At 34.1% G+C, this 24,957-nt stretch overlaps 1 protein-coding gene across 1 annotated transcript; it reads left to right on the top strand.

Annotated features, from left to right (window-relative positions):
• Positions 1 to 4,190: 4,190 nt before the first annotated feature.
• LOTGIDRAFT_156603 (hypothetical protein) lies at positions 4,191 to 19,976 on the top strand (the record flags this gene model as incomplete). The annotated part of the gene is made up of 36 exons (XM_009047234.1): positions 4,191 to 4,362; positions 4,857 to 4,907; positions 5,179 to 5,276; positions 5,570 to 5,671; positions 5,795 to 5,932; positions 6,410 to 6,548; positions 6,781 to 6,876; positions 7,316 to 7,448; positions 7,670 to 7,812; positions 8,102 to 8,162; positions 8,362 to 8,468; positions 8,831 to 8,893; positions 9,192 to 9,348; positions 9,776 to 9,863; positions 10,113 to 10,198; positions 10,711 to 10,791; positions 10,825 to 10,890; positions 11,270 to 11,343; positions 11,794 to 11,911; positions 12,275 to 12,335; positions 12,572 to 12,626; positions 12,875 to 12,993; positions 13,434 to 13,515; positions 14,021 to 14,075; positions 14,414 to 14,569; positions 14,901 to 15,041; positions 15,229 to 15,312; positions 15,522 to 15,623; positions 16,008 to 16,061; positions 16,384 to 16,522; positions 16,862 to 16,983; positions 17,560 to 17,637; positions 18,132 to 18,221; positions 18,587 to 18,781; positions 19,702 to 19,780; positions 19,950 to 19,976. The coding sequence occupies 36 exons, from the start codon at positions 4,191 to 4,193 to the stop codon at positions 19,974 to 19,976; spliced, it is 3,612 nt and encodes a 1,203-aa protein (XP_009045482.1).
• Positions 19,977 to 24,957: the final 4,981 nt, after the last annotated feature.

The raw sequence follows: 24,957 nt of genomic DNA, 5'->3' as shown, positions 1-24,957 counted from the left end.
ATGGAGTGTTGTATAAATGGAAGAATGGGGCACAGTCATCGTATCACGAATACGGGTTTTGACTTGGTCTTATTAACCCCGAGGAAGTTTGACGAATAGGGGTGTGGTTTGGACATGATTTGGCATAGTTAAAAAGCAAGAAAGAAAGATGGGAATAGTTAAACACAAATTTCGCGTGTATTTGAGTTCATGGAGACAAAAAATATTGAAAAATAAAAACTTTTGTCTATTCGGAGCCGCAGGATGGCCCCTAACTCATCTGTAACGTTAGTTCACCTGTATGTTAACTCCACACAAATTTAAAGATGACGGGTTCCGTAATCCGGCCAGGGTTGTCGATGCAGATTATTCCAATTTCGTCCCATCCCAATTCGCCCCCAATTTATTTCGCCTTTCCCATTCGCCGTTCGAAATTACTATTATGTCCTTTCCTGATTCGCCCCCAATTTATTTCGCCTTTCCCATTCGCCGTTCGAAATTACTATTATGTCCTTTCCTGATTCCCCCCCCCCCCCCCCCCCCCCCCTATCCCGCCTTGTTTTCATTTAGCCTGATTTCCATTTCGCCCTTTTTCATTCCGCCCCTTAATCGTATTTACAAAGGGATTGGGCAGTGTCAGAGTAAGTTGAATACAGACAAAGGATACAGGATTACACTTTATAGGATATCCGATAATTTGTGGAGGGCCGTGGATATTCGCCACCCGGATGGCGAATAGTCCACGTCCATTAATTTGACTATTCGCCATCCGGGTGGCAGAAAAATCTCTAAAAATTCATGAAATGTCAGCCTTTTTGATATAATTGTTTCTTTCAGTGACATATTAGTCGACTTCGAGTAATTTGTAATGGATTTTGTCAGGTTCAGACAAGACCGTGTTAATATAAATTGAATTTCTTGCAATGAAACGAAAGTAGAAATTCCGCCATTTTGTTTACACCAAATTAGCATACATCCCAAATGGCCCTGTTAGTGTTGCTATGAAATTTAGCATCATACGTTTGTATAAGAAATCCGTATAAAAAAAATGAAATAAAATAAAATTTTACGTCCTACTTTTCTGCACCTGTATGGGCTACTGAGGATGGGCAAACGCCATGCAGTGTGCAATGAGGGAAATTTTGTCAGGACAGCGACATAAGCCTACTCTTATTTTCGATTTCCAACTGTCGAGGGTCTTTACGTAAGTAAAAAAAAAGGTTGATGAAGATGTGTAAATAGTAAAAAAATAAGACATAGCAGGCGCGTGTCCAAATTGTGTCACATTTATCCTAGACGCATTTTCCAAGTAAGCCCTTCCGATCCCAAACACCGACGAGGGGAAATCGAGTCGAAAAATCCAAAGATGGTTGGAGCTATCGCGAATGTGTAAGTAATGTATGTGGGTGGTAAATACACTGCATTGGGGTGGGTGGAAATATGTATTTGAAGTAATAAGGTTTAAGGTATAATAAGGCGTACGATACTGTGGGTGGTAAGTAATGTGTACGGGTTGTTATAAGGCGTACGGTAATACACAATACTGACTGGTGGTAAGTAATGTGTAAGGGGGGTAATTAGGCGTACAGTAGTACACAATACTGACGGGTGGTAAGTAATGTGTAAGGGTGGTAATAAGGCGTACGATAATACACAATACTGACGGGTGGTGAGTAATGTGTACAGGTGATAATAAGGCGCACTATAATAAACCATACTGACGGGTGGTAAGTAATGCGTAAGGGTGGTAATAAGGCGTACGATAATACACAATACTGACGGGTGGTAAGTAATGTGTACGGGTGATAATAAGGCGTACTATAATAAACCATACTGACGGGTGGTAAGTAATGCGTAAGGGTTGTAATAAGGCGTACGATAATATACAATACTGACGGGTGGTAAGTAATGTGTACGGGTGATAATAAGGCGTACGATAATACACAATACTGACGGGTGGTAATAAGGCGTACGATAATAAACCATACTGACGGGTGGTCAGTAATGTGTAAGGATGGTAATAAGGCGTACGATAATACACAATACTGACGGGTGGTATGTAATGTGTACGGGTGATAATAAGGCGTACGGTAATAAACCATACTGACGGGTGGTAAGTAATGTGTACGGGTGATAATAACCCTGTGTTCTTGGTTACCACCCTCAGCTCTTGTTCACCACCCTAGCTGTTGTTCACCGCCATCAGTTCTTGTATACCACCTTTAGTTCTTGTTTACCACCCACAACTCTTTGTTACCACCCTAGTTGTTTTTCATTAATCTAGCTGTTGTTTCCCACCCCAGCTGTTGTTCACCACCCTCAATACTTGTTTACCACTCACAATACTTGTTTACCACTCTCAGCTCTTGGTTACCACCCTAGTTGTTGTTCATTAACCCAGCTCCTGTTTACCACCCCAAATTTTGTTTACTGCATTCAGCTGTTGTTTACCACCCTGAATAACTAATTGTTTACCACTCTCAGCTCTTGTTTCATTAACCTAGCTGTTGTTTACCACCCTTAATACTTGTTTACCACCTTTAATACTTGTTTACCGCCCTTAATACTTGTTTACCACTCACAATTCTTGTTGACCACACTCAGCTCTTGTTTCATTAACATAGCTGTTGTTCACCACCCCCAGGTCTTGTTTGCCACCCACAATACTTGTGTAACACCCACAATTCTTGTTTGACACCCTAAGCTCTTGTTTGCCACCCTAAGCTCTTGTTCACCTACTTAGTTGTTGTTTACCATCCTCAGCTATTGTTCACCACCCTGGGTTATTTTTACCACCCTAGCTGTTGTTTACCACCCGTAGGTCTAGTTTAACAGTCACAATTCTTGTTTACCAACCTACATTTGTTTACCACCCTCAGCTCTTGTTCACCACCCTCGTTCCTGTTTACCACCTGCAGATCTTGTTTACCACTTTCAGCTCTTGTTGACCACCCTCAGCTCTTGTTTACCACCCCCAATACTTGTTTACCACTCGCAATTCTTGTTTGCCAACTTCAACTTTTGTTAACCACCTTAAGCTCTTGTTCACCAGCCGATGCTCTTGTTGCTGTTAACCACCCTCGGCTCTTGTTTACCACCCTAGATGTTATTGATTAACCCAGCTCCCGTTTACTACCCAAAAACCTTTACTGCCTTCAGCTCTTGTTTACCACCCTCGGTCTTTGTTTACCACTCGTAGGTCTAGTTTACCACCCTCCGTTCCTGTTCACCACCCGCAGTTCTTGTTTACCACTTCCAGCTCTTGTTCACCACCCTCACATCTTGTATACCACCCCAATATTTGTTTACCACTCACAATTCTTGTGTACCACCGACAATTCTTGTTAACCACCCTAAGGTCTTTTTTACCACCCTCAGCTTTTGTTCCAGCTTTCTTAAACTAAGAGGGAATGTCAGGAATTCGCGTTTTTGGGAATCCGATTCTAAAAATCTTCAAAGGGTGGGATCTCCCACACACTATATAAAAAATCCTTAAATTTGCCGGGAAATGTCATGAAAAAACGCTTCCGGGCTTAAAAAAAAACAAATGCTTAGCCACGTGAGGTTTGTAGGTGACATGAATATCGAGACTAAATTTCATAGAAGTGATTCAAAAAAGTGGTGGCCAAATTGACTTTACACCGGTTGACTATAAATAGCCATCCAATGGGACAGCGATTATCAATTATAAGTAGATGTTATTTTCGTACATTTTTATGAAAGGAATTGCAAAAAAGCGTTTCTAATGAACATAAAAAAAACATTATAATGCATGTAACGCTATAGCCTTCACAGCTAATAATGTCAGTCTCTAGAGAAATTAAAGTTTTAAAAACGGGTGGCAAATAAAAAATGAGGGTGGCGAATAATTGTTTGCCACCCGGGTGGCGAATATCCTCGGCCTTTGTGGAGAGTTAGCCTTATAGTCATTCGCGAACAAGTGAAAAATCTCAGAAAAAAACGAATATTAAAAAAAAAATTGAAACCCACCGAATAAATACAAAATTGATCATCAAATATAAATATACATGCTCAATTTACTTGACCAAAAGTCTTAGCAAATTGATAAATTATGTATTTTACACAAATAACTTAAAATTTAACGGAAATGCATCTGCAGTATTTTGGTTTTCGTAATTATTAACAGACGAATGTTTCGGATTAATTTCACAAAGGGAGATAACTCTGAAATACAAAGAAACTAAGGAAAAATGGCCGTCGATAAAGTGTCAACAAACAGTGACAAAAATGATGATTCAGAAAAGGTTGATTGTTTTTTGGAAGAATTTAAAGAAATTGAAGAGGTTAGAAATATAATCTCCAAACTACCAGAGACATACCGTGAACAGACAAGTCGTGAGATATCCATTGAGCGATTCACATGTAAGTTTTTATGTTGTGTGTCTGTAATTTGCCAACTGCAACCAAAAACAACAAGTCTATGTCTCCATTCAGCTCTGTCATATTTATATGGAAATGATATCCATTTAACAGTGACATTTGAAATTTTGTAGACTACATTTGAAATTTTGTAGACTACAAGTACATGGATATGATATTCTGTTGGTTGTCCCTTCCATTTGATATATATATATTTTGCGTAGACTGAGAAACATAATGCCAATGGTCCGTCAGTGAGGATTAACAAATTCTCATAGCCTATAATTCCTATTTAGAAAAAATTTATTAGCATCACAGTCAAATGAATTGATATGTCTTTGATGATCCAAAACAAAATGTATAGCTAGTTCATGAGTGCCAGTTTCCCAGAATATGATAGGACAAAGAGTCAATTGAATTTTGAGATTAAAGTCAGCAATGTTTGTTCTTCTTATAGTTAAAGCTTATGTTATGTTTTGTGTTTAATTTTATTGCAGATATTGTTGATCTATATCAAGAACAACCACATTTAATTGATTCACACCTTGGTAAGAATTGAATTTATTTTTTTGTCATTTCACAAGTAGCCTATTCTTAGTATAATTTCAATTGCAATATCAATTTGTCTTAGAGATATTACTTAAAAGTTAGCTAATAAACAGAATTGCATGGTTACTTTGTGATAGAGATGTCAAGTTGACATACCAGTTTCAAAGGTATGTACATACCCCTCCTGGCAAATTCGTACTTTGTTGAGTATGAAAGTTTAAATTGATGGAAGATATCAGCTTGACCTATTGATTTAACTTTATTTTTCAGAATTTCTATTGTTGGAATTGTTAAAGATAACTAGAGATGTTTCTTCACCAACCGATCTTATAAATGAAGCATTTAAATATGTTTACCTCATTACTAAAGTAGGTTCTTCAAATTCTAAAATACTATTTTGAAACAGTTCCTTCAAAATGAAAAAAAAAAAGAATTTATTTGAATAGATGAAGTAAGCATAGTTTTAAAAAAGTGCAACATGAGAAAACAGATGAAAACAAAACCCAAATTCAATACATGGTTTACAATTATGACTGTGCCTCTAAGTTCAAGTTTGATATTATGATCATAAATTCTTTCAAACACCAACTTTAAACTGACAATATCATATTTTATTGATAAACATAATTTGTTGATAATGTAATGTATTTTGATATTGTAGATGCGAGGATATAAGGTTGTTTTGCGGTTGTTTCCACATGAAGTAGTGGATGTTGAACCTGTAATGGCGTTACTGATCAAACAGAATCCTACAGATTTTACGGTAACCACAGATACTATATTTATATATTTTTTAAAGTAATTCTTGTTGTCACTACTTAAAATGGCCTTTATTATTCTACAGCTCTTAATAATTTGTTCCCATCCTTATGTTTTCCCTTTGCAGTGTTGGGAAACCAGATATGTTTTATTATTATGGATGTCCATGTTGTGTAAAATACCCTTTGACCTCACAAGGTTAGATGTCAAAGGTCAAGCCGGTCAGAAAGAACCAATCATGGACAGAATCTATCAAATTGGTCAGGTAACGCCACATTTCTAATTCTGATTTTCTAATTATCATAATGTATCATGCATGTCTTGTATAGGAAACAAGAGTAAGAACAATCATAAGAACGGCTTTGAGTTCAGTCAACAAAGAATTGTTTTCTACTTAAGTCTTGTTATTTGATCACTCAAAGAGAGACAAAATATTTTTGAGAGCTGTTTTTTAATAATGGACAACTGGACAAATGGGCCTCAGTGTTGTTGCTTACAAAAATGATTTGAAGTCTGAGTAATATTTAGATAAATTGGCATTCAAATGGTGAAAATAGTAATCCTACATTAATGATTATCATGATGCTAGAAAATCTCAAATTATCTTTGAGGGCATTGTATAAAGGGTTATGTCATGTCTGTAATGAAATGAAATCAAAATTTGGTTGATTCACTGTCTTTGATACTTGTGCATTATATTAGCAACTATACATTATGAAAATAATTTATTTCTTCTTTTCAGAGCTACTTATATGTGATAGATAAATGTAGAGATGCTGCAGCCTTTATGTTGAGTCATTTTCTATCTCGACCAGACGTCAGTAAAGTGAAGTTATCTCCCTTTCTAGACTGGGCTATGAAGACTATCAAAGAAGCAGATTGTAAGTGTTATCAGATTTTTTGTGATTTCTACATCATCAATGTTTAACTTAAAGAACAGAACAGACCAAAATAGTAGCCATCTGAAAAGAAACATTAAAATCGAACCTGAAACATGTTGTTACTCCCCTGAGTGCCCCTGATACAAACAACATATAGAAAACCTCTTTGCAATCCCTTAAAGAAGATGTCATTTGACTCAATGAATATATATTTTCCATTGAATAATTTCAGGTGAGACAATGATTGGTATAAATATAACATGTGGTATATTATCATCTATAGCTTTATTATATAAACATGGTAAAAGGGAAGATATGCTTCAATATGGTGAGATTTAGCTTTATAACTTTCAATATAAGGCTTGGTGATAAATCAGTCATTTACCACACTATCTCTCTGATGAAATGAGGATATCGTAATTCTCATTAGATGAGCTCCACATTGGTGTTTCTATGAATCATTCGGTGGTAGGTCTGAGTTGTGGCCACAGGATTGTCAAGGCTCAAAGATTTTTCTCTCTAAATGTTAAAATGATATCTAATTTGGGAAAAAGAGGCAAGGGGGTAGAGCATGTTCAGCCCCAGTTCCCCCAAAATATCAGTTCTTGTTTTGCTATCTCATTGGAGTTAAGAGTCTTTATACTGATGCATATTCTCCTATCTTACAAACTTTTGGAATTTAGATTACTTCAATTAGATCCGTATTTTTGGGATCTAATTATTAGCACATGACAACTAATGCAATTGTGAACCTGAATCTCTTCCAGCTCCTGATGTGTTAGAAGGAATATCTGAATGTAATCTAAAAGAAAAACCAAACTCTATACTACGTAAAACAGCCATTAAAGTCATTCAAAGACTGGGTTTAACTTTTCTAAAATCGCAAGTTATATCATGGAGGTTTGTATGGGTGTTAATTCTGATTCGATCCAAACAAAATTTTGCGATAATAGTCTCATATTTCTCAAGTTTTTCTAGAAATCAGAAAGGTGTGATTTAATAATCATACCAGATGAACATACAAACACTAGAAAACTTCTTTACAATTCCCTTAATAATCTACCCTAATTAGCCTCGTAATGTTCCTCTGATTTGAATTAATCATTTGAAATTATTTGTAGATATAATCGAGGTAATAGAAGTCTTACTAATAATCTACAGTCCACATCAAGTAATACGACCTCCATCACTAACAGTCAGACAATACCGGCTGATCAGGAAGATGAAGAGGATGAAGTTCCTGAACATGTGGAAGAAATTCTTGGTAAATTTTTCTGTCTTTCTGTAAAATTTAACAAAATATGCAGTCTCCAGGCCACTCATTCTCGAAAACCATCTTAGCGCTAGGATGTCCTAGGTTCTTATCTTCTAACAATGATTCTGAGACATCCTAGCACTAAGATCGTTTTGAGAATACGTGGCCAGAGTTTTAATTAATTGGCAGATCTAGAGAGATTCACTCAGAGAGAGTAAGGTCCTTCCCGCTGTTGCAGCCTTGTGCACTGCACATACAATACATGTCAAGATAACTTCTGTTATTCTATATTTAACAGGTGAATTACTAGAAGGGTTAAAAGATAGAGACACGATAGTCAGATGGTCAGCTGCTAAAGGGTGAGTAGTAGTAGTCTGAAACATGTACTGGCCCAGGGTGCAATTAGTTTTAGCGGGGTCGGAGGGTTTGAATTTAGAACCGATTTAGAATTCATAGCCTCAACTCCATAGTTCTTATATATTTTTGGGAATGCAAGTGCTCTGAGCTTGTGTATAAGAGAATTGTGTTGTTATGATATAAGTATGAATATATTTCTAGTATTGGCCGTGTAACTGGTAGATTAACTAGAACTCTAGCAGATGAAGTTGTAGAAACAGCTCTTCAGTTATTTACTCTACAAGAAACTGATGGAGCTTGGCATGGGGGTTAGTATTTTATTAGATTAAAAAGAAGGTTTTCTTAACTTTTTGTCTGTATCTTAGACACCGATAGCATTAAAACGCAGTCATTCCAATTTTCAGTCAGTCATCTTTAGATCCTGCAATTCCACTAAAACTAAACATTGTATGACATAGCTGTTGCAAAAGTCCTTAGATGTTATTTTGGTCTTAAATAATAGACATCTTTCAGATATTTTGGTTTGATTTAAGTTGGATAGATATGCCAAGTTGTTCTAGGAAGGGATCAGTATGTTATGCGTTTGCATCAGGGAGAAAATTAGAAAGTTTTAAGACTAAAGATCATTGTTTACTAACAATATAAAGTAACATCTATATTTTTATTTCAGGCTGTTTAGCTCTAGCAGAATTAGGTAGAAGAGGTTTACTCTTACCTGACAGATTATCCACAGGTATTTTCCTTGATGGCTTCTACATTAATGTCCACAGATATCATAGTTTTATGATTTTTATTAGTCTCTCACCTTTTTAAAAAATATTCTAAATTTTCACCATTATCTTTCAAGATCCTTAAATTGAACATTTTATGTTATGGCTGTGTGAGTAATCATTATTTTTTCTCTGAGTACTTATGGGATGCCATGAAGAGGTGATAAATCCATACAGGAAGAGGTATGTTTTGGCCTGTCATATTCCAAGCTTTGATGCTATCACACAAAGATGAATTTGATGTACTGTGTTTTCTTACAGTTGTTCCGGTTGTATTAAAAGCTTTAGCCTATGATGAAAGAAAAGGGAATTTTTCTGTAGGTTCCCATGTTCGAGATGCTGCCTGTTATATTTGTTGGTCGTTTGCTAGAGCTTATGAACCCGAGGAGTTGAAACCTTATGTCAACCAAATAGCTAAGTGAGTTATCATTCTTTTTCTGCTTGTGCCATTTGAAGTCAGAGTCGGAATTTGGAAACTACAGAGTGTCCACATACTCAAATTTGTTTCATGTGATATAAGAAGGATAAAAAATTTGAAAATAATGTTGAATTGGATTGTCGTTATTCTCAGATCTCTGAGTTCACAGAGTACGCTGTTCATACATAAATTGCTTTAGTATCTTTTCAATTTACCTGTCAATAATTTAGCTCTGAACTAAAAAAAATTCTACACAGAACAGCCATAGGCATTTTATTATCGTTACTTACAAAGTGGACTCTGTTAAATAGATACAAATCCAGTCACAAAGTGGTATTAGGTATTAGATATTCCATACCGAACATGATAAATGCTCCAATCAATATTTATACTTAATCACTAATGGTATTCTGTGTTATATTTCCAGTGGGTTAATATTAGCGACTATATTTGATAGAGAGGTCAATGTCAGAAGAGCTGCCTCAGCTGCCTTTCAAGAAAATGTTGGAAGACAGGTAATATAGATCAATTACAATATCACAATATTATTACTTAAACATTTCTCTATTAGAGTCTGATAGCTTAATGTTTATTGAAAGCCTTCAAAAGGAAGCAGAGGTATATATGTTAATGAAGAAAGATTAATAGGACCACTATTTGATCGTTCAAGAGCCTTTAATCAATTTATTATTGGTTGCTGTGGCAGAACTTAACGTGTTTTTATTAGCATTCTAAAATCTAACAGTAATATATGTCTATTGCAGGGAATATTTCCTCATGGTATTGATATACTGACTACAGCTGATTATTTTGCTGTTGGAAACAGATCTCATTGTTTTCTAGAAATCAGGTGAGAATAGCCTCAAACTTTAAACCTCTTTTGGTTTTAAGTATAGTAATTGATGAATTGTGGACGGTTTTGGTTACAAAATAGTTTGCTTTTAGAAATGGAAATAAATTTGGATTCTAGATAGACAGCTAGTATTGAAGCCTATGATATAGATGTGAGTAACTTTATGGAAAGAAAATGCATCGGACGCCGTAGCCAATTGAAACTATTAACAAGTTGTTACTTTTGAATTGGATATTGAAATCATGAAACAACAATTTTGATTAGTTATTAGGAATTAAGAAATACATTATAGAAGGTCAATTACTTTCTGTTTACCTCAAAATGAAGTGGACTTGGCTGAGTACAAATATCATTCTTGGACTACATCTCTTCTGCTAGGCGATTAGGTACTGTAGGTTGGAATCCTCCTCAAGGTCAGAAATATTATGCCTGTGTCAGTGCTTCTGAGAGTCCGTCCGGTGTTGGCTCCCACCCTCTAATACCTATAAGAGATGTATTGTTTGTTTCAGTGTGTATGTGGCTCAGTTTCCAGAATATACTCACCATCTAGTTGATCATCTGATTAATATTAAAATATCACATTGGGACAGGTCAGTTCTGATCTTTATATATTTATGATTCAGTCACACACCACCTGGAAAATGTTCCTGTGCCCAACTCCATAAACTTGGTGGAGTTTTAGTGGCAGGGTATTATCACTCAATTGGAACACCTGATACAACTTGCAAGAGTCTCCACACAGCTAATATTGTTTATTTAGTATGATAACTGATCAATGTCAGACCTTCATTAGCCTTAATAAGAAGCAGGATTGTGACTGGCCACTATTTAAGCTATTGTTATCTTGGCATTGATTGGACGAAATTCACGTCATACACTATAGTATCGTATTGGGTTTCCTAACTATCAACTCCAAAAAGACTACTTCTCGGCAAATCCTGTGGTCAGATTTCTGATTCTGAGATTAAGGCCATACCTGTTGTTAGGGCAGCGATCAGCCAACACAATAGGGGTCCAGTTTAGCAGGAATACAGGGTGTAAAACTCCACATTTTTCTGTCAATTACAGTGCTATAAGAGAATTATCAAGTGAAGCTTTACATAATTTAACAGAAAAATGCCCAGAATATATGATCGAAACTGGTAAGTACTGTTTTGTTCGGGACTGTTTTCCAGGATGGCTTTGATTCAAAGATAAAATACAACAGATGATATCCAGACCACCATCTTTATTCAGGCCCTCAATGACTCTCCCAAGGGAGATAACTCTTGATGCACTTTTGATATCTTAAGACCACAATACATTTCAATGTGATGTATAACAGTACTCTAGTTAGTATTTAGGAATAGTTTTAATTCTTATATGGATTAATATATCACCAATAGAATCTTGGTAATGGACAGAAATTTTTAAGATAATTTGACTAAATTTCAAATAAAGTTATCTTTCATATTTCAAGACTTTAAATTTTATGATAGGACTTCTTGGTAACTTTTTCGCAAAATTTCTGTTGAGGGAAAAGTGACCTTCATAGAAATCTATCCATACACTTACTTTTGTACAAAGTCTGATGATCGTATTTTATATTTCAGCTTTACCATCTATATTAGATAAAATCACCACTATAGACCTCTATATGAGACATGGGGCTGTCTTATCTGCAGCTCAAGTTACTTATTCTTTATATAAACATGCTACCAAAGACAATAAGTAAGTTATATTTGAATATAGAGAATATTTCTTTGCTGATAAAAACTTCCTTGAATGGCATTGCTTGATAAAGACGAAATCATCATCGTTGAAACGTCACAAGTTATTTATTAAAGTAATTGTTATCTATATAATTGTGTCCAGTTATTGTTAAAATGTAAAAAACATATAAAGGTAAAGGCTATAAAAGAATTCTCTCTTAATTTGCTTTCCTTCTCTTTTGAAAAAAGCCTGTTATACTTTTTATCAGAAAACACATTGCCATCTTTTACTGGAATTATTTCATTCTGCAGGTTACAACTACTGGGAATGGTATGAATGTGTCTAAAAAGATATATCCTATGATTTTATTTTTTTCTCTAGAAAATTAGAAGACATTGTTGATGTTACATCAAGAGATAGATTGATGAACATAGCTGGACAGGTAAAATATTTTCTGTTATTGTTGTACACCCCAGATGACATCTCGTTGATATGGAGAAAGTTTGGAGAAAACTTACATTTACCCACCCTTGTCACAATCTTTAAGTCAAAATTCCTCAAGTTAATGAAGTCAATGAGCTGGACATGAAGTAACCATAGTGATAAAACAGGACTGGCAAGTATGAATTATTTGAGATTATAGACTATTTCCAGACTAATGTATATTTTATATTATAGTTACAGAAAGCTAATCTATTCAAAGGTCTTGGAGCTGATCTGATGAGAAAAGCAGGTAATAACTTAATTATCAAATTAAGAAATTATCTAATGATGCGAAAGACCCGAATTTCTAATTCAAGAGCGTATATATAGCCGATGTAGTCGTTATTTATGGACATAGGTCTTCTTTTTCTTGATTTCCTTGATATATTTTGATTGGGCTATGACCAAAATTTAAGCATTAACTTGTTATCCAAGACATTGCATTTGATATATTTTGTATTTATGTATATGCTTTAAGTGAATTTTTTATTATTTCAGTATGCTGTCTAATCAAGATGTTATCTCTGTCTAAATTACCCTACCATGGTTTACCAGTTATAGATCTATGGCAAGATATTATAGATGATTGTTTGTTACATATAGATCCAGAAATACAGGTATAGTTAGTCCACAACCAGGTTCAAATCAAAACATAATCCTGAACAGTCTGTTTAATTATTAGGCAGAATAAAATAATTATTGATCTGTCTCGAATTGTAGACTTGAGAAGTTCTACTTATCCAACTTCAGGCTAAAATTGGTCAGTTGTCTGAAGATGCCATTGTGTGAAACTCTGAGTAACATGATTCAAGTTTTGTTTTAATATTTCTAGTTATTGAACTGTATTAATTAAGATTAGATTTTGTTTCTTTTTTTTATCTCATACTTTTCGTCACTATTGTAAGTTTTCTATCACATTCCTGTTCTGATTACATTCTTTTTACCAATCAAAGCATGTCATGTAGAGACTGTTTCTTGATTAAGCAAAACCCAAAGTAGAGTAATATGGCAGCCTATTTGGGTTTCACTATCCAAAAATTATGATTGATGATTGTAGGGTTGTGCTGTATTAGCTCTACCATGTATGATAGAAGAATATTATACCAATGTTAAAACACCACAGTCAGAGCAAACACAAGGTATGTATTTGTTTTAAAATACTGATTTGTAGTGAGATGAACAACTAGTGCATTGTACTGTTTGCCTATTGTAATAAAGTACATTACTCTGTTTGCCTATTGTAATAAATTTCATGGCTCTGTTTGCCTCTTGTAATAAAGTGCACTGCTCTGTTTGCCTATTGTAATAAAGTGCATTGAACTGTTTGCCTATTGTAATGAAGTGCATTGCACAGTTTGCCTATTGTAATAAAATCATCTGCTAGGAATGTAATTGAGGTCTGAGAAGAAGGAGTTATGATAATGGGAGACGAGAAAATGCAAGAGGGAGAGAAAAGGTTTTTAGTTTGACGAGGGACAATTTATTTATAATGAAAATGTACTGGACAACATTGTATTATCTGAATGAACTTGAGCACTATTGCACTCCACTCACAAAAAATCAGCATTTATTATATTCCAAGTGCCAGTGCAAATTTTTGGTTGAATGTGGATAATGATTTTATTGTTTCTGTATACATTGCAGATGAAGTGTTAAAAAGATATATCAATCATCTGAAATCCTCAGTTCAAACAACAAGGTATGATTAATTACTGTTAACTCTAAAACTTATAAGATACCTGCTATAGATCCATAATCTTATTTTCTATCTATGAGTTAGGATCAAGCATCTTTGTTATCAATTTTGCTGAAGGGGACACTAATTCGAACTAAAAGAAGGAGAAAGAATTTCCCAAAAGTACTTTAGAAATCATATGGTAAAAGAGCATTAATAAGTACATTAACTGAAATGAAGCTCAGTTTCCAGACCCAAGTAAATGTTGTCATCTGGTGTACTGATATAAATTCCAAGCTAACAAACTACATTAGTATCAGCTGATCTTAAAGGAATGATGTTAAATCTTTTTCGTGTTTCAGATCTGGGTTTAGCCTCGCACTAGGAGCTATACCTAAATCAATGTTAAAGAATCATTTAAAGCCTGTATTAGATAGTTTAATATCTAGTAGTAAAATTAACACTGGAGAAGAAGTCATGGCAGAATCTAGACGGGATGCTTTAAAGGCTATTACAAGGTATGGGGATATTTATTGCCTTAGTCTTATGAAAGTCATCTTTACTCATTATTCTGGTTTAAAAGATCTAAGCGCTAGAATGTCCTTGGGTTTTAACTTCTAACACTGTTTCTAGGATATCTTAGTGCTAAGTTTGACCTAGGTCCATGTGGTTTATAAGATCCTTTTCAGCTTGAATTCCAGGTTTTGATGTTTAAGGTTTTCATTTTTTGAATGATCTTGATTTAATGGTTATGATTTTTATAATTATTTTGTAATTCTTTCCAAATATAAACTGTTATTATCCTCATGAGTTATCGTCATCCTTTAATTTGAAATTTTCTGATTTCAGTATATGTAATACTGTTGGTATATATACAGAAGGTGATAGTAACAGTGTAATTAATAAACACAATCTACCAGCAATATACAAAGCTTATTTGATAGCCATGTTAGATTATACTCTAGATAGTAGAGGTGATGTTGGTGCATGGTAAGTCATTAGATTGGATTTGCCTTCTCTTGTACCCAAAATTGGGCACATAAAATGCGCACACTTTCTAATTTCTATTTCAAGGTTCCACTGAAAGATTGAAAATTGAAAAGTTCTCCTGCTCTCTTTTATTATCTCAATGATTATCAGGAAAGTTTTATGTTAAACTACATTTCATATTTTTTAGGGTAAGGGAGGCGAGTATGTCAGGTTTACTAGAAGTATCAACATTAGTTGTAAATAGTTCACCTGATTTATTAACTGCTGATATGTAAGTTTTATTTTCATAACATAAAACTGCTCCATTGCTGCAGTTGTTAACGCCCTTTTCTTTGAGCAATAAATGGTAAGGTAAATTAGACTTGATGATTCCAAATATATATTGAGTTTAGTATGGTCATATTGTGGTCTCGATTAGTATGAATGAGTATCTTTACTGTCATGTGACAAGAAACATAATATGAATTGTATATATTATAGATGTAAGATGATGTTCCAATGTTTAATACAACAATGTTGTGAGAAAATAGACAGAACAAGAGCTCATGCTGGATACATATTCTATAGACTCTTACATTTAAAGTAAGTTAATAGTTAATCTCTTTAAGGATGGTAGACCGTCATTAACCCACATGGTGCAGAAAAGTAGGACGTAAAACTCCATTCATTTCATTTGATTTTAAGGATGGTAGAATCTTTGAATATGGGATATCACTGTTCAATATTGTAGTCTGCCAACTTGTTGATTTACTTGAGGGTAAAAGAGGTGTGCATTATATTAACAATTATACAATGTATTCATCATCATATCTTACCATTATATTGTAATACTGTACAAATTTTTGACCCAAATAAAAGCTTAAATGTGACTTGTTTCCAAATACTTTTATTGAAGGAATTATAAACATGAGTGCAATTTCCATCTATCTGTTTTCAAAAGTGGTTTGTTTTGCTTTGTTTTTACAGACCAAATATACCAAACATTCCACACAGAGAGTTCTTATTAAAACTGTTTCCAAGGTGAGTATCAAATAAGGAATGATTACATTTAGTCATTCCTGCAGATATCATGTTATTTATTTCCTTTAAAGATGTAAATTTGACAAACACCATTCTGAATTAATCATGGTTGTCCCTCTTTATTTGGTATATTAATTACACACCAATAGGTAGGTGATTCCCTGGTGAAATTCATCAACCTGTTAACTAGTCCTGGCCTAAAGACTTTGTTGAATGTGAGCTCAATAAAAAAAAAGCAATGTGCAAGCTGTCACTAGCAAGACAGAGCTCCTCTCCTTCTTGTTGATTGATTATCATGTTAGTTTTTCTTATATTGTTTCAGTACTTGTGTTGAGAATATCAACTGGGCTGCACCGTCAGATACATTTCCACTGTTTGTTAAGCTGTTAGAGTTACCTACCTTTACGTACAATGTGTTATTAGGTACTTGTGTTAGTGTTGGTGGATTAACAGAATCTCTAGTAAGTTTTTGTCTTACCCTATGTGCCTGGACCGTGATGTCATAGTTTATGGATGAAATTATGCGCATAATAAGTATGGTCGTATGTTGAAGTATTCTTTAGATTTTATTCTTCTAGGCAATCTGGTGCTGTGCCTTTAAATCCTCCTCAATCGAAGAAAATTTCTGATGTCAAAATCCCTTTAACCATTCTCCTTATACAGACAACGAATTTATACAGGTACTCTTTACAGCATGAGCAAACCATGTTATATAAACTGCTTTTTGATTGAAAAATTAAAGTAGTTACACATTTACTCAAAAAATTTGTTTTCAAGTATAATCTTTTGTTTCTTTTTAGGTTCAAAACTCTAGTCAGTCATTGTTTAATTATTTACGACAAATAGAGAAAGATCAAAATAAACTAGCTCATTTCTGTGATGTCTTGGTTCAAATTTATAAAGACTTTGTCAAAGTTGAGAGGTGAGTGATTGTGATCTTTGATTAGTGAACTCTTGTGTCATAAGTTTTCTCTATCTCTATATCATTTGATGCATTTGATAGTATGACAGTCGTGGTAAATCATTGCTGAGAGACCACCCAACGGTCAATTTAATATCAGCGCAACAAATAAATTTATCTTATTTCAATTTAACCTTTTTTGTTTTGAAGCAATAAAATTCTGTTACTATTATGAAATGTCAGAATTAATGTGTTATTTAAATAGTGTAACCAACAAAAGTCGTTAATTCCAAACCATTACCGGAAAAACAGAAACACTCAAGAACTCTTATTTACCCAGTACAATTATAGACCACATACAGGACGAACAAGTCCTAGCAAAATCTGTGGGGATTTTTAAATCGCACTTCCACTCAGACTAATAATTTTACATGTGCTCCTCCCTTCTGTTGATTATATGCCAGAAGTGGTTTTTCAACGTATTCATACAGATACAGATACAGATACAGAATGTAAGAATAAATGATACAATGAAAAAAAAAAAACAACTTGATTTTAGAATAGTTGAGAAGTTAATATATCACTATTCTATTGTAGAGTAACCACACCTCTATTAAAGATGACAGATCAGATATTATCTAATGGTTGTATTGAATCTTATCTATCTTTACCAGAGTAAGTACATCATTTCATTTTCCTATCATCATTGTACACAAAAAAGATGACATGTTAAGAATTTGTGTTGACTTTAGATACATGAGTCTATTTCAGTATGATTCATGTTTGCATATCATTGCATTTAAAAAGCGTAGTCTCTTATTTCTCATCAATATTGTCTTTACCACTCTAGACTCCAGTACTTGTTTTTGGCAGTTGGTCCAAAAAATTTCTTATTTTAGTTAATTGCCCTTTCCATTTATCTGATACGTTAATACTATTGTATTGCATTATTATTATTTATCACCCTAGACTCTAGAACCGGTTATTTGCAATTTAGAGCAACGAATTTCATATTACTGTAAACTTATCCATTTAATGGTATCTCATCTTATTTAGATTCATTGAACAAAACAAACTGAAAAGTGTTTTGAGATGCAAAGATCCAGAGATTAGTGTAGTTCATTTTTCGCTTATCCAAATTTATGAATTTTTTTTTTAAATATTTTCAGTTGTAAGATTCCTGTGTTATTATGTGAATGTGTTAAAAATGAAAAATTTAAATCTGGTGATTTGAATAAATTGATGGCTAGTGCTGATGTGTAAGTAAAATGAATTAGATATTTGATGTATGCAATAGAAGCCACAGTGTACCTTGTAGCTCGGTATTTGATTTCAATGCTTGCCTGTGGTTCATGCAATTCCACTAAAATGAGCCTTTTTGTCTTAGCTACTGCAAAAGCAATCATATATAACTAGCAGATGTTGCATGAAGCATTTCTATAATTACAGGATCACAGACATCTGACTGAAAATTGGAAGGAGGAAGCTAGAAAAGCTAAAAAAAATGTCTTAATAATTTTTTTTGACAAATTTACATCAAGATTTCTTGAGTCAATATCCTCGGAAAATCAGTGTTTATTTCCATTGTGCATTTTAATTAAAGTGATCGAAATATTTATTATAGGTTTTGTGGGTTGTTACAATTTGAAGGTGAAGTAAGAGAGAAGGCTCTGTTCCAGTTGATGTTGTTTCTATGTTTTAAATATCCTCGAGTCAGGAAGACCACAGCTAATAAATTATATGAAGCTTTATTGACGTATGATTTTGTTGATGAAGATGTTAGTGAAGAAGTCCAATCTATTCTCTGTGATACAAACTGGTAAGTATTCAGATCTTCTCGAATTGTTAGGTCAAAATACAAGGGCTGCAACGATTCACGGATGAATAGATAAACTGCGATTCTTTCCTCCTTTTTGATGCCTTGTGTTCGATAAAAATAATCGTAATGCCTTAATTCTTAGCCCCCTTTAATACGAAATGACACAGAATCCTTGTGTGTTTAAGAAATTGTGTCATGTTTTCATATTCCAATTATGATTTTCACATCATAATTTGCAAAAATCATGTCTGCCTTTGAAGTTTGAGATTTTTTTTCACAACTCCTTACTTGTAAATGTTCTCAAGTGCTTAACAGTGACAAACTTGTTAGTAATTTTACAACTTTCTACTATTTTTAATTAATAAAAAATAATTATCGCAATAAATTGTATCGTTGGATCAGTATCGTATAGTGTATCGAATGGCAACTTCAAGAATTGTTGCAGCCCTATAAAATACGTAGATGAATGAATTAAAGTTACTGAATCAGTAAAGGGAGATTTACCCAGGGTTGTATTTATCTTGAAATCTTTGTACAACAGACCTTTGTAAACCTTTAGGTATTTGTTTTCTTGTTTTAAAAAATGTAAATTGAATTTACACATGCTCATATAGACGGCGTTATCAAGAAAAAAGTTTGTGATTTAATAAGTAAAAGAAATTATTTTCAATTGGTCTAGATACACATAAAACAAAAGAAAATCTGTAAAATATATTTGCAAAACCATAATAGCAAATATTCACGGTCAATGTCCCTGAATCATGTCCCTGCCATTGAATATATAGTAGTACAGCTGTGGCTTTATTTAGTTCTTGAGTATAAGGCTCCTGATTCTTTAAAAGTTGTTGAACATTGCTATATATTGCCTTTAAAAGATTCTTTATATATCTTAACAATGTATTATTTTCTGTTTATTCCAGGGATTTACCAGTACCAGAAATTCTTCCCACCAGAAATAAACTGTGTGATTTAATTGGTGTAAAGAAACCAGTTTTAAAGGTAGAGGATATTTATTATTTTACTATTATCAAACCTCAAATATCTCACATAACTATTATTTTTCAAATTTCTGTGTTTTCTGTGTGCGTGTCAACAAAAAGCTTGTGTATTTTAGAGATGATTTACGTTTTGAACAAAAGAAATTTGAAAATGTGATGTTCTTTTTCAGACTGCTCAGAAATCGAACAAAGACTGAATGATAGATATTCAATTGATGATGTGAAACACAATATTTAAACAACGGAGAACGATTTCCATGACATAACAAAAGATTAGCAAACAAACAGTAGAGTTATTTTAAGACTTAGATCTGAGGGCCATCTCGACCTGTATTTTCTTGCACTTGCACCGTGTTTTGTTAAATGGACGCTTTGCCAATTTATTTAATTTTTTCAACTCGCCCGGTGTATTTATGCCAATGTAACCGCCATGGGTCTATTTTACTCAGCTTAAATGACTAATCATGAAGTTTAACACGCGTGTTGGTGCAGTAGGATGTGAGACTTATATCTTGAATTGAAATAGTGTTTAGGGCTTACTTCCCTGCATTCAAATAGACTATTGAATGTGAGTAATGCCAAGCAGTGTACAATGATGGAAAGTTTGCAAGGACTACGATTTTTTTATTTCCAACTGTCAAGAGATCATTGTAGTATATGGCATCTCGATTTATTTGTCAAGACACTTTTTTCATGTCAGCCCCTCTGACCGGCAACACTGACAAGAGGAAACTGGGTTGATAAATGTGATACATGTCGACATTTACTAGCATTGTACTCTGGACCTTCAGGTTAGTGAGCAAGCGTCTAACTAAATGAACCACTGTGACCCCAGTGGTGTTTTTTTTTCACCCCCTGTGGTCCCCCTGGAAAAATTTGTGGCCCCTGCTCGCCCCCCTCACTGTGAAGCCCTTTATACCGTTAAAGGAAGTGGGAAAATGATAGAATTCTGATGCGATTGTATCAGAATAGAAGCTATGATGGTTTTTGGTACCATCGGACCATTTACCACTGGGGTTTGCCAACTCTTTATGCTTTTCAAAGCGTTAAGTAACATTCTTGAATTGTTAACTGCTGCGTCTAATATCATGTTGTTAAGATTGATATTTAACCTGAAATATCTTTGTTGTTATTGATTTGAAATTGAAACTGTGCACTGTGGGAATCAGATAAGAGTATTGATTAATACTTCTTAATAGCAATTTCAGACTAAAGTATAAATATGAAGTATTGTCTTTTTAGTTTATAAATTGGACAGTATTGACACAACCTCCACTAGCATTCTGTATTATAAATATTATTTCTAATATTTAAGGGACATATCCATCTAAATTTTTGCACTCACATTTTGAAATACAATATCTTGAATTGCAAAATTGGTTTTGCCTTTAATTCTATCATTATATAGCTTTCTGTCTGCCCACAGGGAACGCACATCAGACTATATCTTCATTCTGTGAGTATGCAACGTTTTTTGTTAAGTACCCGCTGAAATAATGAATTAAAATGTCTAGGTTTCTAGATCTGCAATGTTACCATATCTCGTTAAAGAATGAATTGTGGTCAACCAATATGCAATTCGGTAATCATCGGAAATCTTCGGCAGTTTCCATGAAGCTGAATCTGTTGCAGAGCGCTAGCAGAACTTGTACTAATATGCAGTTAAGTATACTTATCGGGTTTTGGTCTATTGGATTTAATAGTCACCTTTTTTACAGTGAGTGTGGATGATTTACTGCCCGCCCCATCACCTATTATTACTGTAAGTGTGGATGGTGGCAACCCAATATGAAGCTATATAGTGATGTATCCCACAAGTCTTATATTGATCTATTGGATTCTATCTGTAGTCTATATCTCTCCCCCACTGCCCCAACCCCATCATCCATTATTACAGTAAGTGTGGATGGTGACAACCCAATATGAAGTGAGATGTTGATGGTAGCCCTTGCCCATATGTCTGATATTGATCATTGGATTCTATCTGTAGCTTGACCCCCATCGCCCCTCCGGACTACCCCATAGTTCTTGACGGTAGCATACCTTTATCCCACATGATTGTCTGATATTAATCCATTGGATTCTATCTATAGCCTCAGTCGCCTTGACCCCCCGCCCCTTTCTCACAACCCCCTCTCACAACCATACCTTTATCTCACAGGTCTAATATTGATCCACTGGATTCTATCTTTAGCCTCAATACACCCCATTGTTATAATTTTTTCTTTCTTTTTTTCTTTTTTTTTCATACTTTAATCATTATCATCAATTCATCCATCATCTGGAAGTTTATTGATTAGCTGAAGTTGGTCTGTTGAGCATCAATCTAATGGAAATTAGATTACTGTTTCGTTTCCCTTTTTTTACTGATATTTTCGTCTCCATTGTAATCTATCCCACTTTTTTTTTATCGCAGCCCCTTTCAATGACATTTATTTAAACCAATCAAATCATGTCACTTGTTCGACCTGTTTCTTGAAAACAATGACGAATTGTCGGCTGGCTCTGTTTGCTCTACTTTTGATTTCTCCAAATCTTCTATGTGCAGTGTAAAATGGTATTTTAGAAGAAGTATAATCAAATCAAAGTGTAATTAAGTTTTGTGCCATATTTTAAACCATCAAAATTTATCTATTGTTATTTGTAACATAGAAATAGAATCTTGTAATTGTTTTGCTCTCAAATAGCTTTGTCGCCATTGGCTCGAACGATTTTGTTTTCAAATGCTGTCCGGAAACATGTTCCATCTCTTACGCATAGTTAAAATGCTAAATATAAATGTATAAACTATTTGTATATTATTGAGTATTTATTTTGTAAAAATTTGAAAATGTCCAGCAAACACTTAATATATCCACTTTTCAATAAAATATTCAAAAGAAAATTGTTATATTGTCCCATGTTGTCAACAAGACGCCTCACGAACGGCAAGGCCGGGCCAGAATATTTTCTACAGTGGGGCACAATGCCCCCCTCGACCGTAGAATTTTTTTTATCTAAATATGTTGTCATTGAACTATAGGGTCATAACTGACCTTTTTTATACTCCCACATGAAAATGTGGATGTATATTGCCGTCGCCTCTGTCCATCCGCCCATACACTTTTCTTGTATGCACGATATAGAGGCTACATTTCTTGATATGTACTTTCCAAGAAAAAGGCAAAGCCTCACACCAGAAAGGTTATATGCACAAAAAGGTGCTTTGTTGTCGATGAATGGATGCATATATTCTTAATATTTGTAAATCAATTAAATGTAGAGGCTTCAAAATGAGTGTACCCATGTGCATTAAAAGCATCTAATTTTATATTGAAAAAAATGGTTTTTGGTCATAACTACCACTTATGAATTATGCGATTTTCGTACATTTCTAGTATTTCTTACGACTACTTAAATATATCCAAGACTCAAATCAACCGCCCAAAAATTGTGCACATTTCTCTTTAACCTTATGTTGAGTGTCAATAATGGCTGCCAATTGGTGAAAAATGTGATACTGTTTACTCACAGTCAATATTGGTAGATAGAAATAAAGGCAATCATTGTAAAGTAATTGTTTTAAATCTAATTTGAGAATTAGACGGCTGTTTTTTTATACCAAATATTCACGATATTTTTCGCAATAACCTGGAGTTTAGAAATTCAATATAAGCATAAGCGAGCCAGATATTTCGGAGTTTATACCTTTGCATTGTCAGTGATGTTATTCATGGGGCCTGACTAGAATTTGACGTCCTTGTTATCCTCTGCGACACAGGGGCTGAATTCGATTGTGTATCCTATTTTTTTCCTTGCCATACATAGGGGCTAATGGATGAGGCACTCCTTTGGAAGACCGAGGTCCAGTGTTATGCCACGTTTAAAATCCCACAGCAGTTGGAAATGGAACGAGTAGACTGCAGACGAATGGTCTCTTCAGCAAATTACAGCTTTTTTAAAATTCCCTGTCCAAAAATTTAATGCCTAAAGTAAATTCTGAAATTTCTCCTCTTTAATTGAATTAATGATCAATACAGCTCCGACTTTCAGCGAAAACTCACCTTAATTCCTTCTTATCGTGACAAGATATTGCCTGTTCGGTTTGTTCATGTGTTATTCTGTTTCATTTCTCTCTAATTCTGTCCTTCAGTTTCTCCAGCTTATCTCCATTGTTAATTTTGTCACACTGTAAACCATTTGATGTAATCAGGAATTTGGGGGTTGCCATTCATCTTAAGTATGAAAAATTTCAAAATTCAGAAGGCTATTTTTTCATGGACAAAAACGTTTTTGTTTTTTTGCTGTAAATGTCGTCCACTTTGTACATTAGTTAAATGAAAAAAAATAACAGTATTTACTTTCGAGGTTATATTTTTGGACAAGTAATTGTAAAAGGGCTGGTATTTTACAATGGTTCAGTCTATAAAGCTGTTATTTGGTGAAAAGATGTCTAATACCCCTATAAATATGAGGTCAAAATGTTATAATCTCAGCGTTGATACGTTTTGAAAAATCTTGAAATGAAAAGGTTATCGTTTTTACTGGGCCACTCGATATGAAGGTATATAGATAATGCGCACTCCATCCAATCTAAAAGAATCAACAAAACTGCGCACTATTAACGCCAAGTTTTATATTTTTTCAACAATTTTTTATATATTAATTTGACTGTTGATAAGTAAGTGTGATTAATAATAATTGGCTTCTGTATTATATATTCATGATATTAGTGTATATCTATCTGAATATCTTACATTGCACCATGTGTTATTTCTCCATTATTTCACTCGGGATTTCAACCTTTTCCATGTATATTATTTTATATAATATCATTTAGAAGTGGTCATTATTTTCCAGTGATTGTCTAACCGTCAGGTATGTAATTTAATTTTTAAATATCGAATTTGATGTCGAATTTATTCCTAGTCAGAATTAACTGGATTATTTCATCCTGTGCGCCTTTCTGACGTTTTACAAGTAGTGATCGTCAGACAACTTAACTATTTTAGTCTGTAACTGTGCTGAAGTTTGACAAGTAAAGATCTTCAGACATCTAGAATATTTCAGTCTGTATCTTTACTGAATTTTGACAAGTAGTGATCGTCAGACAACTGACTATTTCATTCTGTGTCCCTGCTGAAGTTTGACAAAACAAGATAATTCAGCTAGTGCAGTTCAGGCAACTGAATTTGTTTA

The sequence above is a fragment of the Lottia gigantea genome (assembly GCF_000327385.1).
Source record: "Lottia gigantea unplaced genomic scaffold LOTGIsca_11, whole genome shotgun sequence".
NCBI classification, from domain to species: Eukaryota; Metazoa; Mollusca; class Gastropoda; family Lottiidae; genus Lottia; species Lottia gigantea.
Note: the sequence above shows the minus strand (reverse complement) of the source record. Positions and strands in the feature narration are given on the sequence as shown.